The 17,128-nt window shown below is 57.1% G+C and overlaps 5 protein-coding genes across 5 annotated transcripts; 4 read left to right on the plus strand and 1 right to left on the minus strand.

Annotated features, from left to right (window-relative positions):
- Positions 1-90: 90 nt before the first annotated feature.
- Positions 91-365, plus strand: F5144DRAFT_605583 (uncharacterized protein; the record flags this gene model as incomplete). The annotated part of the gene is made up of 2 exons (XM_066791438.1): positions 91-232; positions 295-365. 2 exons carry the CDS (start codon positions 91-93, stop codon positions 363-365), a joined length of 213 nt encoding a protein of 70 aa, XP_066639785.1.
- A 6,086-nt stretch (positions 366-6,451) lies between these two features.
- F5144DRAFT_351280 (uncharacterized protein) lies at positions 6,452-7,231 on the plus strand. Its single transcript, XM_066784301.1, has 2 exons — positions 6,452-6,930; positions 6,983-7,231. The coding sequence occupies exons 1-2, from the start codon at positions 6,571-6,573 to the stop codon at positions 7,136-7,138; spliced, it is 516 nt and encodes a 171-aa protein (XP_066639786.1). The 5' UTR covers positions 6,452-6,570; the 3' UTR covers positions 7,139-7,231.
- A 3,654-nt stretch (positions 7,232-10,885) lies between these two features.
- Positions 10,886-13,824, plus strand: F5144DRAFT_351296 (uncharacterized protein). The gene has a single exon (XM_066784302.1). It carries the CDS (start codon positions 10,995-10,997, stop codon positions 13,614-13,616), a length of 2,622 nt encoding a protein of 873 aa, XP_066639787.1. The 5' UTR covers positions 10,886-10,994; the 3' UTR covers positions 13,617-13,824.
- F5144DRAFT_351297 (beta-lactamase/transpeptidase-like protein) lies at positions 13,825-15,493 on the plus strand. The gene is made up of 3 exons (XM_066784303.1): positions 13,825-14,135; positions 14,202-15,205; positions 15,262-15,493. Exons 1-3 carry the CDS (start codon positions 14,033-14,035, stop codon positions 15,403-15,405), a joined length of 1,251 nt encoding a protein of 416 aa, XP_066639788.1. The 5' UTR covers positions 13,825-14,032; the 3' UTR covers positions 15,406-15,493.
- F5144DRAFT_351316 (uncharacterized protein) lies at positions 15,480-16,987 on the minus strand. The gene is made up of 2 exons (XM_066784304.1): positions 16,478-16,987; positions 15,480-16,421 (listed from the first exon to the last, which is right to left on the minus strand). Exons 1-2 carry the CDS (start codon positions 16,789-16,791, stop codon positions 15,605-15,607), a joined length of 1,131 nt encoding a protein of 376 aa, XP_066639789.1. The 5' UTR covers positions 16,792-16,987; the 3' UTR covers positions 15,480-15,604.
- Positions 16,988-17,128: the final 141 nt, after the last annotated feature.

Genomic DNA, 17,128 nt, shown 5'->3' on the forward strand with positions numbered 1-17,128 from the left:
TACCCAGCACCACCCCCTCTCCCGGAGCAACCGACCGACCCAGTCGTTCGATCAAACCCGTACCCTATCCTTCCACAACCACAAGCAACCATGTGCGACTATACCCAAAGAGAGTACTCGTGCGGCCACTTCCGTTGGATCGCCTCTAAGTGGTGCCGCGACTACACCATCACCCACAAGAGGTGTCAGCCGAACGTCACACACTTCGAGTACCGAGCCGAGGAGCTATGCGGTACGCTTACACCCGTCCCTAACCCATCAACCGAGAAACAGAAAACTGACATCTTCCTCCAGGCGAGTGCAAGCCGAAGGAGTATCCGCCATGGGAGAACCTCATCAAGCGCCCCAAGCAGCCGACCTACTAGATCTCCAATTCCCCATTGGAGAGTAGCGAGGGAGGAGAGGGGTTTCTGTCCGCCGCAGGGCGTCACGGGCGACACAATGAGCGAAGGAGGAGACATGGAGCGGGCCGCCGGCACACAGCAAGGACCAAGACAAACCCGACTTGCCTGACCCGAACCATTGGGCGGGAGTCAAGGTCATGGCATCACATTGCGCCTTGATCGATGGTTGAATCCCACCCACAAACACGGAGCCGCCACTGACGGGGCACACACCAATCCAACCGGCGCACTCCAACCGCACATGTGATCGATTCATCATCGAGATCTGGAGAAGACTCCCCGGCAAGGCCCAGACCCGACAACCTTGAATCCCTTCGCTCGGGACCACACACACACACCCCGCGATTTCCTCATCAGGCTTCCCGAAGCCTCGGCTCTGTACCACCATGTCACAACACCCTCACATTCTTCGCGACAAACCCATTACTGGCTTTTTATTTTTTATTTTGGTTTAATGAGCGAGGGATTATCAGGAGCGCGGGGCGACACATTGGCGTTTTTGACTTTTCGGGCCTTTTCCAACGTTTGCATCTGTTTGTTGCTTTTTTGTGTGGTCTTCTCTGAATTGCTTTGATACCGTCTGGGATGGAAAACCCTGGTTTGTTTTTGTCTTTTTTTGGGATTGGGACAATCCCCGGATGCCTTTTGCGGTGCTGGTGTTATACCATACAGGACTTGGGATTTTGATTGGGTTTAGGATACCACACTGACAGTACTCCCTGATACGGAGGGATTGGGGATGGGACTGGGCTGGAACAGTGGCATTGGGATTGATACCGTTGCTTTTTACCGCCCGCCTACCTAGACTTGAATGAGAAAGCGAATAGCTGTAACTCTCCGGCTGGTTTGATGTGCCTTGCGTGAAATCGAAGCGTCATCCATCAGGTGGTAGTGTGTGTGACGTTCGCTCTGGGGGGGCGGTTAGGCAAGATGTCATTCTGCCATCATGATCATCAACCACAACAGGGCATCGCCGACCTCCGATTGGGCAGCGGGGGAAACTCAGCGGGATTGTCAAACTTGAGTGATGGAAGCAGGATGGCGCTTCTTGGGCACCCCCAGGCACGCCAGCCAGGCTCGAGCCAGGGTAGGTTCGGTGACTCGGCGGGTTGCTTTGGTACCTTGTTGAATGGAGGAGCTTGCGAGCTTGCCACATCTCTTTTGCTTTTCGTTTGGGGGTCAACTGACCGACGGGGGGTAGAATACCTCGGCATTGACGCCGGGGAGATTTGGGACAAGAAGCAACAATCACACAAACTAGCACCGCCGACTTCCATTTCATCGCAACTTTCCTTTTCCTAACTCCGCCCGCGCGTGCCTGGCCCCCTTCGCCAATGCCGAAGACTTGCCAAGCCCAGCTACTGTGATGGGGGCGTCCGTCTGGCTCTTGAGTCGCGACCGATCACCGGCAGGGGTCAACACGACAAACCCCTCCCATCACCCTGGACGTTCCGAAATAGGTCAGCCGATAGCCCCGCCGTGCTGGAAACGACAGGTGATGAGCCCAGTGCCCGTCGGGCAGGCAAAGCGTTTGTCGAGTTGAGTCTTGGTGAAGAACCCTAAACTCGACAGGGCGGCCTGCCGCCAATACCGCAAAGGGCTAATCGACGGGAGCGGAAAGCAAGCGTGGATAATTCCGCTTGTTTAGCTCCAACCCCACACCACCTGGACTCGGGCGTGGATGCAGTGGTTGAGCTGAACCAAGCGTACCAGGCAGCCCACGGTGCCGCTAACTAAAGTTCTCATTGTTCGGCAGTGTGAAGTCCCAGGGCAAATTTCCTTGATTGGCGCTGCTGAAGGCGGTCACACTCGATGTCTGTCAGACGCGGTATCCGAAGGGTGTAACGCAGAGCGTTGTGACACGAGCTGCGGCAGCAAGTTAGGAATCGAGAAGCGCCACTGACCACTACTGTTCCACGAAGATGAGAGAAAAAAAACTGCACAACCCCGGAGGTTGCGCTCCCCGCGTCAGTCTCGGGTCCAGGCAACATCGGATTACGGCCGGCAGCGGCGGTTGGGCAACATCCAGCCGACGCAGCTAGCCGGGGCAAGAGGAAAGGCATAATTGGAGCCCGAAGCGAGCGGTGCTCCGGAATCTTGCGGTCTGCTTTATAGTTTGTCCACTCACTCTTATCTACTAACACTTTGCAACCCGTGTGATGCTGAGGTGTTGATGTGATGACGTCTAGCCAATGGCAAATTGAAGAGGGGTTGGACCCCTAATTCTCGACGCTGAATCCTCGGCCGGAGGGCAATGAGCGACGGGCGGCCACGCTTGCGGCGTTCTCGGCTATCAACAAGGCCAGGAATTCTCCGACCAACGATGGCCGCGGCGTCTCGCTCTTGAACGTCCGTCGTGGCACGGTACACATCCACGAGATCTCGGGTCCCGGACAACAGATGCCGATAAGTGTCGTGAAACCGAAAGCCGGCCGTGTTTTCCTTTTAATACCGTCACGTCCAGTGATGGGAACTCATCAATCTCAGGAGAGGGAGGTAGTACCGCCCCCACATTGTCAACTCATACATGCTTCCTCCGCATCCTGCATGTGCTGTACGAAGGTTGTTTCCACCCCTCCCGCTAGGGACCTCACAGATATCATTGGCGTCCCAAGTATTGCTTTCTCGCGCTGGAAGCACAGCGCCCGACATGCCGTGCATCCCAGAGTCATGGTCCATGGGACGACGATTCGCATGGAGAGCAGCAGCGCCTGATTGTTTCGGATAGAAACAGTGCAGGCCACAGGGCAGCAATGCTTTGCGGCAGCCATGCGGCATGTAACCGAGGTCGCCGGTTCTAGAACTGGCGATAGGCTGCGCTGGGAGGCGGTTTGAGTCTTCACACGGCCAGCAAAGAATGGCGGCGTGGGTGAAGCCTCGAGAGCCCATCGAGGGGTGCGAGTCGGGCTTGGAGGGACAACAAAACTCGAAATTATCGGCATTCGCCGGTCGCATTTCTGCTCGGACCGCCGTGGCCGGCACGGAAAATCGGTGGTGCGGTGCTGGATTAATAAGAATTGGCCTGGTCCATCATTTTCGGCAATCCCTTCCTCGTTTCCCCTCCTGCGGAGCGTTTGACCCCACGCTACGGGGAGTTTCGGACGCAGTCATCAGACGTGCTGGAGCGGCAGCTCGGTAGGCTGCGTCGGGGGGTTGCTAATGTTAGCACACAAGGTGAATCAGAGGAGAAAAAGGAGCGAGGCGGTCCACTGGCGTCGTTGAGTTTGGTGGATGTGGCAATCAAAATGGCGGGGGAGCAAGGGGGGTTGATGCTCAATAATGGCCCCTCCAGCGAGTCACAGTGTGGGCTTGTGTTGGTCATCTTGGCCGCAGAAACTCCTCCAACGTGGGACAGAAAACCCAGGCCCAGCTTCCCGTTGTGCTCGGGCAGATGCATTTGATGCAGTTGATGCATTCGAGGCACGATGCTGTTGTGCGGCGTAGGATCGCTGGGGTGAGGTCAGGAGAGGCGGGGCTGTGGAACATGGTCGACGGTCGACGGTCGACGGTCAGACCTCACTGCGTGAGTTGAATCAATTCGTCGCAAATGGTGGAGGTGGCTGTGCGCATCCGGGGAGAAACGGGGAAACCCAAACGGAGGAAACTCCAATCTCCTCACGACCACCAGGTCTGGCAGACCAGAAGGCATTTCTTCTCCTGCTGTTTCCGTCAGTAACACCGGTCGCTGTGCAGTTGTCTCCTTCGGCGGGTTCCGACCGGTGCTGCTGATGCCTGCTGAAATTCTGTATGGTGATTGGCTGCCGGTCTGATGTACCTCCTCCATGTGGGAAGTTGGGAGAGTTCCTGGAACCTCCATCGAATTGGGACATCGAATTGGGCCATTAATTTTCATCACTTCCATTCTCAATGAGCTAAGGCAATCTTGACCTACTTCTGCTGTATCTACGATCGAGTCCATTTTCTTTCTAAGGTCGTGTTGCAGATGCAAGGAGTTTCTCTTAAACGGCCAAAGACCAAAAGAAACCTGGTTCCGAGTCGACCCCGATTTCCCGATTGAGAGTCAAAAGAGACATGTCACAAATCGGAGATCGATCGTGCCTGCCGCCTGCCGTCACACTGAGAACTGGGCTTCCCACGGATGTTCCACGGCCCACGGACCGTGAGAATTCCATTCCCCAGCAGCGACGCACATTCGAATTCCCACGCAATACAGACTTTAGTACAACAGGTACTTAGCACGGAAGACTGAGTGGGTAGGTACGAATAGGTAGCTTTTGCGATATGGGATATGGAAGTTCAAGCTACCTACCTAAGTTAACGGGCTTGCCCCTGACGAAGAGACAGAGACGCCGCCATTCGGCTACCTCTCATCACCTGACGACAAGTCGCTGCACGGCAGTTGGCTTTTGGGAATTGAGTGGCCGCGCAACTGGCCGCTCAACTGGCCGCTCAACTGGCCGCTCGCCCATTTCGGCGTCGGTCAGTAGCAGTCAATTAATCTTCCCCAGGTGCGGCAAGGAACCTCGAAGATCCCTGACAGAAACAGGACGTGGAAGGGAACTAATCAGTCGCAGGGTATTCGACGCATTCGTCCATGCTGAAGCGTTTCACTTGCTGGCTTCCTCACCTTCTTCGGTCCGTTTGACCGAGTTCGGGAGCGATTGGGATATCATTGCCCCGTGGCCTGCTGATTGCTCCTTCAACCGTACCGGCTCATCCTTTCGGGGCATCCCACGATTCGTCTCCCATTGATTGCCTCGAATGGTGCTCCTCTGTGCGCACTCTCAGCCTAAATCTCGAGAACCATCAGCCACTTCACCGGCATGTCTCGATGCTACCGGCCGGCACCCGGCCCCGGTTGTGTCTAGCCCAAGTGTGGTCGCACAGGCTCATCCCAAACGGTTCTCTCGCAGAAACCATACATAAAACGGCAAGATGCACCACGCACGACGGCCCCTCGCAGCTGAGTGCCGGCAGTAGGGGGTTGCCTGAATAACGCCTGCAACCTTAGAGTGCCGCGGCTCTTGAAACCAGGATTCGAACCCAGGGATATCGAGGAGCGACATGCGACATACTGTACCACGGCAACCCGCCTCTCTGCGCTGCTGATTTCGTCGTATTGATATTGAAACACGGTGGGCAGCTGCATTCTATTGGGACGCAGTGTCCGATCTCACTTCAGAGAGGGCCCATGTTCGGCCGAGAGTCCAATCCTGTCGGACTTGGGGGTTGGCGGCATGCCAGGTTCGTCTCTTGAGATTGGGGTGCTCGTTCATGATGGTGTGCTAATCCCACGGTAGTACCGGCCCGGCCAGAACCATCTTGCAACGGTGTCTGGAAGACTCGCCGTTCCGGCCCTCCTCCCGAGGTATTCTTAGGGCCGAACCATCGCGAACGCTCGGAATCAGCCCCTTGCTAGTTATCATGTCTGCTCCTTGGACGTGGAGGTGCTCGGGTATCAGAGCAGATGACATGCAGCGGGCTGTTGCGATCTAACCCCCTTGCTACAATCCGCCAAGCCTTTTGTTTCAGCACTGGGCAATAAAGTCCCTGCGATTTCCCACGCTGACGAACCCAGTTTTACAGAAGTCCCGGGCCGGTAGTTTTGTGTATGCACTTCGTGCGACATGCACAGGCGGGCTCATGGGCGGTGGCCGAATCTCATCAGAGAGATCTTTCGGCCGGAATCACCAAAGAGATCGCTCGTGTCGAGATCACAACCTCGAAGCAGAGCCAGCGGGTGGGCGTGGGACCCCACCCACTTCTTGTGGAGAAGGCGGCCCGTGTTACCAGTCTCAAGCCCCCCATGTTCGCAGGTGAGGTTGCACTCGCCCAAGCTGCCGGCTCACCGGCTTATAGCAGGGCTGTGATAAGACCTCCTTTGGGAGATTGAGCCACGAGTCACCCTCCAAGTTGGGCGGCAACTCGTGCCGCATTGGTACCTTGCTCTGCGAAAACGGAGGTAGCTGAGCCTGGTAACGGCCAACTCGGTACATTGTCAGCCGTATGTCCAACTGATTGAGGTTGCTAATGCAACTCCGGTCCAGGTGTTGTTCATTCTCGCTTGGGTGAGGATGACAACAGCACGGCAGAGCCGATGACGGGTCGTTCCCGGTAGCGGGCTGCCGTCATGGTTCATGGCTTCTAGTGGGTGGCCTTCACCGGTCATCTTTCGAGTTGGGTCCCTTCATCATGTTGCCACGACATGCGTGCGGATTTCGCTGGCCATGATGCGTTCAAATCGCTGCGCCGGTTTCCGTGGGGGAGCGGGAGAGACGGTCAAGGGACTGCCCCCACCTCCCGACCTCCATCATCTCAACCCTTCCATGAACTCTTTTTGCAACACTGTTCCAAATCATACCGAGCATGCTCGAAGTGGGTGTCAGTCAGTCATGTTGTTCCGTCCAGCGTCTTCGTTCAGTGCGAGATGAACACCGTTTCAGGGTTTCATCCGCCATGCCAAATACCCTGTTACCCCAATACTCTCCGTTACCACCTACTCATGCACCCAGCCCAAACTCGGGGGGTACTTCTCCCGGTTTCTCGACCCCGTTTGGTTGTTGCAGCAAGTTAATAAACCCGCTTCTTGGTTTGTCCGAACGACTGAGGGTTGACAGGCGCACACCTTCAAACCTCTTCAAGGGATTCACTTTTGGACTCAATTACCGGCGAATGTTGGCCCCCACGAATGGGGGCGGGATTTTGACCGGCGAGTCCCTGGTTGGATCGCGTGGTCTGCTGCCCCCCTGCGGCGTGGAGGTGAGACGAGCTAAGACGACCGCACTACGGCGAACTTCGGGCATTTGATCGAGCTTGAAAACGCCGAATTTGTGACAAAGATTACTCAAACAGCAGAAATGGACATTTTGTACTGAGCCAAAATTTGAAGCAAAACCTTCGGACTCAGTCAGCCACGGATGATTAAGTGAGACTCAACGAACCTTGAGAGGGAGAGAATATGACCGAAAAATGCCGACTCATAGAGTCCCCGTGTCAGAACTACCGAGAAAGGCCTCCGGGCTGGGGTCATGCATTGGTCTTTGACCGGCAACTCACTCTTCTCACCGCCATCCCTCACCCTCCATCTTTCCCCATCGGGCTCTCACATCGATAGTCACCGCGAGGCCAAGTTTCCCACACCGGGGAAGCCAGCCCGTACCACACAAGAAAGGGGGAGTGTGTGTTGGAACCCCCACGACAAGGGCGAATTTCCCCGCATTGCGGTTTCGTTCCGCGGAGGAACGAGGGGTTGGCGGCCGGAAATGCCAAGTCCCCGGGGTTTCCGGGGACCCCGGACCCCGGCATGGCTTTTTGGCTCCGGAATGGTGAGGTCCACCCTGGCCCGCTGGCCCGGCCCCAGCCCGGATGGACCGCTCGCCGGTAGCCGTTCCGAGAGGACCCCGCTTCGCTCCTTCGTCGCTTATCGACCAAAAAGTTCGCTTCGTCGGAGCTCGCCGGGCTGACAGGTCGAGGCTGGCCTGACTGGCCTGGTCAGGGCAGGGGGATGCGGAAACCGCAGGGGGGACAGTGTGTACGAGGACGAACTGGGGCTGTTTGTCTATTTGTGTGTGAAGTAAGCACTGCTTACTGCTTTCGAACAATTACCCCTTTTTACTTCGTACTTTCATCGAGCCCTCATGCCGGGCTGGAGGAGGTTTTACTCCGGCAGCTCCTGTTTTGGTGCCACGGCATCGATCGATCTATCCAACACTGTGGCGGCGAGGCTAAACTGCAAAGTCGTTCTGGATGTTTCGGCTTCAAGGAGATCGTTTGCTTCTTGCCTTTCGGACTTAAAGCTCCCTTGAAACGGCAGGGGCAAGGACAAACAAGCTGCGAGACGTCTCGAGAATCGAGATATCAGTCGTTTTTCCAGATTCTCGAACCGGAAAGGATAGCCTCGCCAGTGCACAACCGTCAACGGTGGGCGATCAATGTCGCACCATGATTAGTCTTGCCGAGAAGCCTTGTTTGTGGGCGTTGCAGGAGAAGGGCTGAGAAAGGCCCATAATGGACATGGACAGGGGCTGTTGGATAATGGCTGTGAAACATGTTTGCTTCTCCTTGCCGGACTCGCCATCGGACGGGGCCGCATCTCGGCAAGCTCATGTGACCAAGACTCGCCGCAGACAGTCTTTCGGTTATTTTATGATACTGTTCTAACGCGAGACATGATGTGCCGTCTCTGGAATAACCGAATGGAGCTCTGCGATCCGTTTTTCGGCGATCATCCAACGGCCAACGACGGTGGAGCATTGAGACATGGTGATCAGGGGCATGCATCGCTGTTCGACTGTTGCGAGCGAGTCCCCTTGAGGTTACAACTTACATGTGAGGGGCTACTCGCGTGGAAGAGCCATGCATTGCTTGAGGTCGTTTTCCCCTACCCCCGTCGACTGGGTCAAGCATCCGGGGTTGCATGATTAAAGTGGTCCAAAGCTGCACTTCTGGGAACCATGGCCAGTCCGAGAACCAGCTAGTTGACCGGTCGTCTGCGAGTCAAGGGCGAGGGTGAAGGGCCTTTCCGCATATGTCGCTTGTCAAGCGTGCTCTAGCTGAAGTTGTGGAGTCATATATCGTCATCGAGCTCACCGGAATTATCTCCAAAGGGTTTGGGTGGTGCAGCATCCGAGGCGGCCCAAAGAGGCATATGCAGTCAACTCCTTTTAGCTCGACTGGGCATCTACAGATGAAGCTTCTCAAAGGTACAAGGCGCCCCTAACGGACAAATGCCCTCCTGTCCCGAGTCTTGCTCCCGTCCACCTCCGTTTTGGCGTCAACTTCAGAGCAGTCCTTTCCCTTTTCGTCCTCATGCAGCACAGTGGGGGCGCTCTCTGGGCGACAGACGGCGAGAGGCTTGCCCGGAACCTGGGGCACTACCCTGGCAGCCTGGACATGCCTCGCAGGACTTGGCATGGTGGCAACGTGTCGATGCGAGAGATCTAGGCGCTCCCATCGAGATGGGATCGTGTCGTGGACCGATTCGAAGCTGAATTGCTGAAATCCTGATTTAGGGTGGTAGCGTTGCCAACCGAGACTGGACTTCGCGGCAACCTTCGAGGGGAGGTAGTATGTCACTTGAAAGTGGCTTGACCGGGTTGGGGACACGTCCGTCAACGCCTGTTTTGATTGCTAACGCAAGAGAGCGCTCTAGGCTCAAATGACTTGTGATGCCAAGGCAGGTGGTTATCACATACCGGCACCAGCAGGGCTTCTCATTGCGTATTCGGGGCCCGCGGTCGAAGCGGCTTTTGACGCATTGAATCCCTCGCTACCTAATCCCCAAAATGGAATAGTGAGGGGAGAAGTAAAGGCCGTGCGGGACGCAAAAGGAGGACATGTCACCAGCTGAATCAAGGGCGTTGTTGGCGGGATGTTCCACCTCGTCCTTGTCTTACCGCATCGATCTCCTCGGCTCCTCTCCCGCACGGCATCACCCACGAACTACTCGCCCGCATCATCTAGCTTGAAATGATGTGACGATTCCTCCACATCTCCGAAGGCTTTCGGATTGATCTACGGGAGTCAGATCTGAGCGCTACAAAATGATAGAAAGGCGAGCTTTCTGGCACGAGTGCCGCGTACATCCGGCTAGCGTGATGATGTCAGTGCGCGGTGAGTGTTGGAGGGTCCCGTGGTTCATAACTGTTTGTTGTTTCGAGCAGTTCGGGGGCGGGGATCGGGTGTCCTGTGGCCCGACGTCGCTCTGGCTGGCGGTCAGATACCGTCGGCGGATTGTGATGCTGTGCCAAGGTGGCGTACGCGGCGCTTCGGCAGTCGAACGCTACCCAGTTAGAGTCTCGGGACGGTCCCAACCGCCCGGAACAGTTTGCTTTACTTGTCAAACCCGGGCAATATTCGGGCGATCGAGATCGAATGTAGAATAGCCGTTTAGATATAGCGGAGGGATGGTGAAGTCCCATGCATGCCATCGAAGCCACGCCCAGCCACGGTCTTATCCCCGACCGATACGCACCAACTTTGGCGCTCTGAGACACGCAGAAGGAGCCCAGATCCTAGGATTGTCGCGGAGAATCACCTAGTTTGCTGGAGCGCAGGTCATCCAACCCGTCGGTCGGGCAAGTGCCGAGACAGTGGAGAGAAGACGGAGAAGCGGAGCCAGGCGGCGCCGATGCGGACTGTGGATAGGGGCAGATCCTCTCTCGGGCCGAACACAGTCTAGTACATGGAGAACAAAAAAGTGACATCTCTCGATTGTACTGACCAAAAGAAGCTGGACTGGGCCCCTGGCTTCAGCCGCTGAATTGCGCACAGCAGCGGGCGCCGTAACGGAACAAATGTGCGGGTATCATCGGCGCAAGAAAGTTAAACATGGGCCAGTGTTGGTTGAGGGTTGTGATGTGCCTACCATGGCGTTGAACTAATGGTGTAGAATCAATGGTGTTGTATTGCGTTTTGGCTTCAATCCGCGAACCAATTCAAGAGTTGACATTTAACGGGCACTAAACATTTAGCGAGACGCGTCTTTTCGTGAACGCGGGGTTTAGTGGGGTAGGGACCCACCCAATTCAACTGTCAGAGAGCATGCTGAGATGCTGAGCTCTGACCATTAGGTACCTACCTATCCTTCCATCGCGAGCCTCTCGCCCCCAAAGACCACGTGCATCTCCGATGGAGGCCCCCAACCAACTCAATGGCATGGGGACATGGCGTCGCTACAAACTCGGCCAGGCCCAATTTACCAGCTGGCTGAAGCAAACGGCGGAGAAGCTGTTGACTCGAAAGAATGACGGCGGAGGAAAAGAAGACGAAGCGGATGACAACGCAGATTCGACGACACCGCAGCAGTCGCGTCGCCAAAAGAAGAAAGCCAAGTCTGCTGGGAGTAGCATCGGGATTACGTTTGACACAGGGGCCGGCAAGTTTGTTCACTGGAGCCAGCTCGAGGTCCTCGCCCAACGAGTCGTCGATAATGCCACCCCCGACGACATCCCCGTGGCCGCGCTTAACATCCTTCGGGATGTCGTGAGTCTGCGGAAAAAGAGCTTCAGTTTTTTTAGTAGCTCTGCCAAAGACACCGACGATGAGAAGCTTAAGCAGAGCAACGCCAACCACGCCCACATCATCAGCGTCCTCGAACGGGTCCTAGCCAGGCTAGAAGCCCTTGTCAATGCCGGCGGAGGCAGCCAGCGCCGGCCGAAGTCGACCGACAACTCTCGGGTTAATACGTCGGACCTGAGTAATATGTTTGCCTTCCTCGAACTGCAAACCGAGCCTGACACCGCAGACGACGCTGCGGCCGACCAACTCGAGGAAGAAGCGGCCATTGAGGAAAGGGGAGCCCCACAGAAACCCGGGAAAAAGAAGGGTGGAAAGAAAATGGGAAAGCCCAAGAAGCACGGGACAAAATCCGAAAGGGTAGTGACCAAGGCCAAGAACAACACCTCCTGGGTGGACAAATTCCGCTTTGGGTTACCCGGCGAGGAAGAGGAGGAGGACGAGTTCGATCTCTACATGATGGTCTATTGCTTCTTCGAAGACTTCAACGCCATCCGGAGCCACATCGCGGAGCGGTGGTGCGACTACTGGTATGACAGGTCCGTGCCGCTTGACACGTTGGCTGTCGTCACCAATGCCGCCTTCGAACTTTTCCATCAGCTCGAGTATGATCTCGTCCGGGAACTGAGACCGCTCAGTCCCGAGTTGGCGAGATACGATTTCATGATGAGCATGCTCTTCTACCACTACGGTATCGACCACATCGACTACGACTCGTACGATGACCTCACCGAGGACGAGCAGGACGAGCGTATTTGGAGGGACGAGTCCGACTGGTTGGCGCTAGAATCCCATTTTACACTGCAACGAACCTTGGAGATGATACCCCCGGGAAAGGTGCCGATGCTGGCTCCGTCTCAGCGCAGTCCCACCGTCTACGGCGCTCGGACCCTGGAAGAGTGGAAGAGCTTTGAGTCGTTAGTGACCAACCAGATTATCATCGAAGGCGCCCACTTGAAGGCCCTCAAGGTCAACCAGCAGGAACCACCGGTACTACCCACCGAATCGCTGCTCTTGCTGGACTTTCAGGATTGCCTGAAGAGAAACAGCTACAACTCGGCGCTCATCTTTTCCCTACACCTCTGGGTAGACATCCGCGACATCATGGAATCCGATCATGACAAGCCATTTGAGGAACTGAAGACCACCGCCGCGAAGCTCAAAGAAGCGCTCGAAAAACACAACCCAAACAAGTATCGCAAGGACCACGACTTCAAGCGAGCCTGGATCGGTCGCCTTTGGGAGACTAAGCATTACATGGTGGAGGACTTCTTGTTTGAGGACAAGAAGGCCCGTTTCCGGCAGATTGGGATGCAGGAAGACCCCGAGCCATTCTTTCTGCTTAGACATGAGCCCGTATGGGCAGGTTTACTCGACTTCCGGGCCAAGTTGGTCTACAGCCAGCTAGGGCATGAATTTGTCCTGCTTAGCTCCATCGTTGATGCTGCAGCATGCCTGTATCATGCCGCTCGCGAGGCGGACCCAGACCTCCCTCACTGGGATGACATGGATAGGTATGTGGACACGCATCAGGACGGATCACGGGACGGGGAGAGTGCAGCGGCTATCATCCACAAGTACGCGGAATCAGGGGGCAGGAAGTCGGCGCAACATGAGAAGGCCACCCATCCAACCGATAGCGGTCGTCCAAACGCGGCGGTTGCCGTACGACAGAGCCTGTATCAACGATATGCTTTTGACGAAAGACGCGCACCTTTCGTCGACTACCTCGGGGAACTCACCGCCCAACGACTGCAGATTGAGCGCACGGAACGGCAAGGCGCCCGCAACGCACTTGCACTTTTGGATACCAACACGACCGATGCAGGCGAAGAAGTTGGCGACGGGACCTTGACGATCGCGAATGGCGTGGCCAAAGCCACCGACGACGAGGTGGACTTCGAACGTGATTCGGAGCTCTCCCAACTTTCGCCCATCAAAATGCTTGAGCTTCTGGACGAGACAGTCACATCTCAGGTAGAAGGGCTGCTCACGCTCGATTACTTCAAGCTGTTTGATGAATCGACCGCTTTGCTTGGGGCTGTTGTCGGCGGGTTTGGTCCTGAGATGGAAAACCGTCTTGGCCCCCACAACGATGAATCGCCAACCAGGTTCGAGCGATTACCCATTCTCCTCAGCCAAGACCTGCAGGATTCGCAGGGCTCCGAGCAGGAGACGGATCTTATTAACACTGTGGTTGGAACATGTCGGAGAGTCCTTCAAGGACTTAAGTGAGCCTCGCCGGTCATGTCATTGGGTTGGTGTATGTACGACCGGCATTGACGCGGGATCGACCCCAATTTTGGATGCGAGCATGCCCATCGACACAGACGATTGGTTGAATACCGGTGTGAGTCAGGCCTAGCAGTTGCAGATCGAGAGCAACATTAGTCCTTCTCCACATTTACACGCCGGTGGAGAGTCGGGCATTCACAACATGTAACACCTGTAAGCTGTGTCCGTTCGGCCCATTGTCGATACCGCAAGGCTGGTCTATTTTAACCCCTGGGCTGGCCCCGGAAATAAACACCTGGGACACCTCAGGCCTTCCTCCACGACATACCTCCTTAGTCACATCAAGACTGTTCTCTCTTTTTTCCCCATATTAACTGTCGAACCAACTACACGTAACCGCAAGAGCCGCCTTCACCATGGCCGAGAAGCTTGACAACATCCTTAAAAGCTATGTCGCCGACGGCACGGCAACCAAGGACAAGCTCCTCGGAGCGTCCTTTGTTGTCGTTGGCAAAGATGGTATGTACACCACCGCATAATTTCCCTCTTGTTCCCCTTCCACTAACACGCCGACCCCCAACAAAGGCCCCATCTACCAGGGCTCCGCGGGCCGCACCCGCGTCGACCCCTCCTCACCCCCCTTCCAAACCGACTCCATCACCTGGGTCGCCTCCATGACCAAGCTGGTCACCACCGCCTGCCTCATGCACCTCGTCTCGCGCGGCCTCGTGACCCTCGACGAGGACCTGCGCCCGCGCGTGCCGGAGCTCGCCGCGCTGCCCATCCTCAAGGGCTTCGCCCCCGATGGCGAGGGCAAGGACGGCGAGAAAGACAGCAGCGGCGGCGCGCCGCTGCTGGAGCCCAACACGCACCCGATCACGCTGCGCCAGCTGCTGACCCACACGGCCGGCCTGGGCACCAACCCGGGCGACCCGGACCTGATGCGCTGGGCGGCGTGGGCCGGCGTCACGGATAACGTCGCCAGCTGCACCATCGCCGGCTGGGCGACGCCGCTCAAGTTCGCGCCCGGCGCGGGCTGGTATTATGGCACGGGCCCGGACTGGGCGGGGCAGACGCTGGAGCGCGTGACGGGTGTGTCGCTGGGCGAGTACCTGCGGGAGTGGTTTTTGGAGCCACTGGGGATGGATGGGACGGGGTTCTTTCGCGGCCGGGTGGTGGGGGAGGGGAAGAAGGATAGGTTTGTGTCGATTTCTGAGCGGGATGTGGAGACGGGGGAGCTGAGTGAGAGGGCGGAGATGTTTCCCGCCGAGCCCCAGTACGAGGCCGGCGGCGCGGGGTTGTATACGTGCGCTGGGGACTATGCGAAGGTTATGCAGGCGGTGCTCAAGGGGTTGGATGGGGAGGGTATCTTGAAGAAGGAGGTTGTGGATGAAATGTTTAGGCCGCAGTTGGATGAGACACAGCGGGCGTGGTTGCGGGGGATTCTCTGGGAGTTTGGATCTGGCGCTGAGCTGCCGGAGGACACGCCGGTCGATTATGGGATCGGAGGCACCATTAATCTGGAGGATGTGGAGGGAAAGCGGAGGAAGGGGAGCATGATGTGGTCTGGCATGTGCAATTCACGATGGGTGAGTCGGTTCTGCGATGGGATGCTGCGCCAGGTTGCTAACATAATGGTCTACAGTGGATTGATCGTGAGACCGGTATCGGCGCTGCGATCTTTGTCAATGTCTTTCCGTACAAGGACCCTAATGTCCTCAAGATGTATGATGAGCTAGAGCGGGCTGTGTACGCGGAGCTTGTGCCGAAGTGGCAGGCATCCAAGTGAGGACGTTTAGGAGTTGGATATTGGCCAGGTGAAGGGGCTAAGATCCCCCTTCGGCATCCCAACGGCACCTCTTGCGGCTTTGCTTGTCCGACACATCTTCATTGACCGAAACATAGGAAAGTTTAATGATAGACAAAAACAACGCCGTCTGTACGCCGTCCATGCTCCGTCCGCAATGCCCCAACCCCCATTTTCACGCTCAAAAGTCAACATACTTCTCGCTCTTCCCCGTGAAGCTGGACCACCGTCTCCTGTCCCCAATCTCCTTCTCATCAGCAGCCCGCCATGGCCGACTATACCGGTTGTAGTGACCCCAGCCCTGATCATTCGTCTTGGTCTCGGCCCCCCTCAGGATCAGCCTGTACTCGGTCACGGGCATATCCGGCCACCGCTTCGCCTTGACACTCAACCGCTTAGTCTTGCCAAACCCAAACCACCCCCTCTTCGTCTCCCCAAACGCCCGAAACCCCGTCGGCGCATCAGTCAACTCACCCCCCGGCACCTCCGTCAGCGCCACCACCCGCCAATCCCGCCGCCGGAAAGCATTACTACTGCTCTGCACCCGGTCACTCAACAACTCATAGATCTCGTCCTGCACGCGCCAGTCCAGCGCCCGCACCCGCTTCTCCAAATCCGCCGCGTACACCGCCCCCTCCCACCAACCCTCCCCAACACCACCACCACCAACACCCCCCACCTTCCCAGCAGCGCTCCCCACAATCTTAGGCTTCGAAAGCGTGCGCTTCGGCGCGCCCCCCCGCCGCGCCGCGTTCGCCGTGACGCTGGCCTCGTGCAGCGCGACCGTGGCCGCCAGCTCCGCCTGCGCGAAGTGCGTGTTGGGCACGACGGACAACACCGAGCCTTCTTCGGAGCCGCCGCCGCGGTGGTGGTGGTCGGATTGCCGCGAGAGGGTGATGCCGAGGGCGCGGATGTGCAGTTTGGTGGGGTGGGGTCGGGGGTGGTGGTAGGTGATGGTCCAGGATTCGTGGAGGGTTTTTTGGGTGGGGGGGAGTTGTCTGTAAAGGTTAGTTGTGTGATGCTTTTCTCGGGGGTAGTATGGGGGAGAGCTTACAGTGGCTGGACTTGGCAGGTTACGTCGTGGTGGCGTGGGGAGAGGGGGAGGGTGGTGAGTGTTGTGGGCGCGTGGCTGCTGCTGATGGAGGGGAAGCGGGAGGGGAGGACGATGCGGCGGTGGAAGGAGTTTTGCGTGCGCGTGCTGTGGGAGCGCGACGGCCGGAAGTCGTAGTCCTCGTCGAGGGTGGTGCTGGTTTCGGCGCCGGAGCTGAGGACCTCCTCGAGCTCGGGGAGGAGCTGGGCCTTCTCGTTGAGGTCGAGAGCGATATCCGGGATGGACGGGAGACTAGGGGGCCGGCTGCTGGGTGCCATTGTGAGGTGGTGAGGCGGTGGAGCTCGGTGATCCGGGGTGGAATGAGGGATGCGGATAGTTCCAAGTGCTTTACTGCACTTTGGCGACGTCGTCGGTGGCGTGGAGAGCCTGGGTTTGGCGGTGACATCAAGGCTTCGCGGTCATGGCGAGTTGGTCCACCTAGACGTGCAGGCCTCACGGCCTGTCCGTTCCGAGACTATTATATTCCTAGAGCTGCGCCGGGACCGTCATCGCTCCCTTCACGGCACGGCGGCGGCTCCTACGGACAAACACCTTGTTGGTGCGGCCTGTTGTTCCATGACCACGGCGTAGGCCGCGAGGCACTACTATTTCTGG

This window comes from Chaetomium tenue (assembly GCF_020726465.1).
Source record: "Chaetomium tenue strain MPI-SDFR-AT-0079 chromosome Unknown F5144scaffold_6, whole genome shotgun sequence".
Lineage (NCBI taxonomy): Eukaryota > Fungi > Ascomycota > Sordariomycetes > Sordariales > Chaetomiaceae > Chaetomium > Chaetomium tenue.

Coding starts and splice junctions, on each gene's coding strand:
- F5144DRAFT_351280 (XM_066784301.1), top strand. CDS start 6,571: ATGCGTGCGGATTTCGCTGGCCATGATGCGTTCAAATCGCTGCGCCGG. Junction 6,931..6,982: donor GACCCCGTTTGGTTGTTGCA/GCAAGTTAATAA, acceptor GAGGGTTGACAG/GCGCACACCTTCAAACCTCT.
- F5144DRAFT_351296 (XM_066784302.1), top strand. CDS start 10,995: ATGGAGGCCCCCAACCAACTCAATGGCATGGGGACATGGCGTCGCTAC.
- F5144DRAFT_351297 (XM_066784303.1), top strand. CDS start 14,033: ATGGCCGAGAAGCTTGACAACATCCTTAAAAGCTATGTCGCCGACGGC. Junction 14,136..14,201: donor TGTTGTCGTTGGCAAAGATG/GTATGTACACCA, acceptor CCCCCAACAAAG/GCCCCATCTACCAGGGCTCC. Junction 15,206..15,261: donor GCATGTGCAATTCACGATGG/GTGAGTCGGTTC, acceptor AATGGTCTACAG/TGGATTGATCGTGAGACCGG.
- F5144DRAFT_351316 (XM_066784304.1), bottom strand. CDS start 16,791: ATGGCACCCAGCAGCCGGCCCCCTAGTCTCCCGTCCATCCCGGATATC. Junction 16,422..16,477: donor ACCTGCCAAGTCCAGCCACT/GTAAGCTCTCCC, acceptor TAACCTTTACAG/ACAACTCCCCCCCACCCAAA.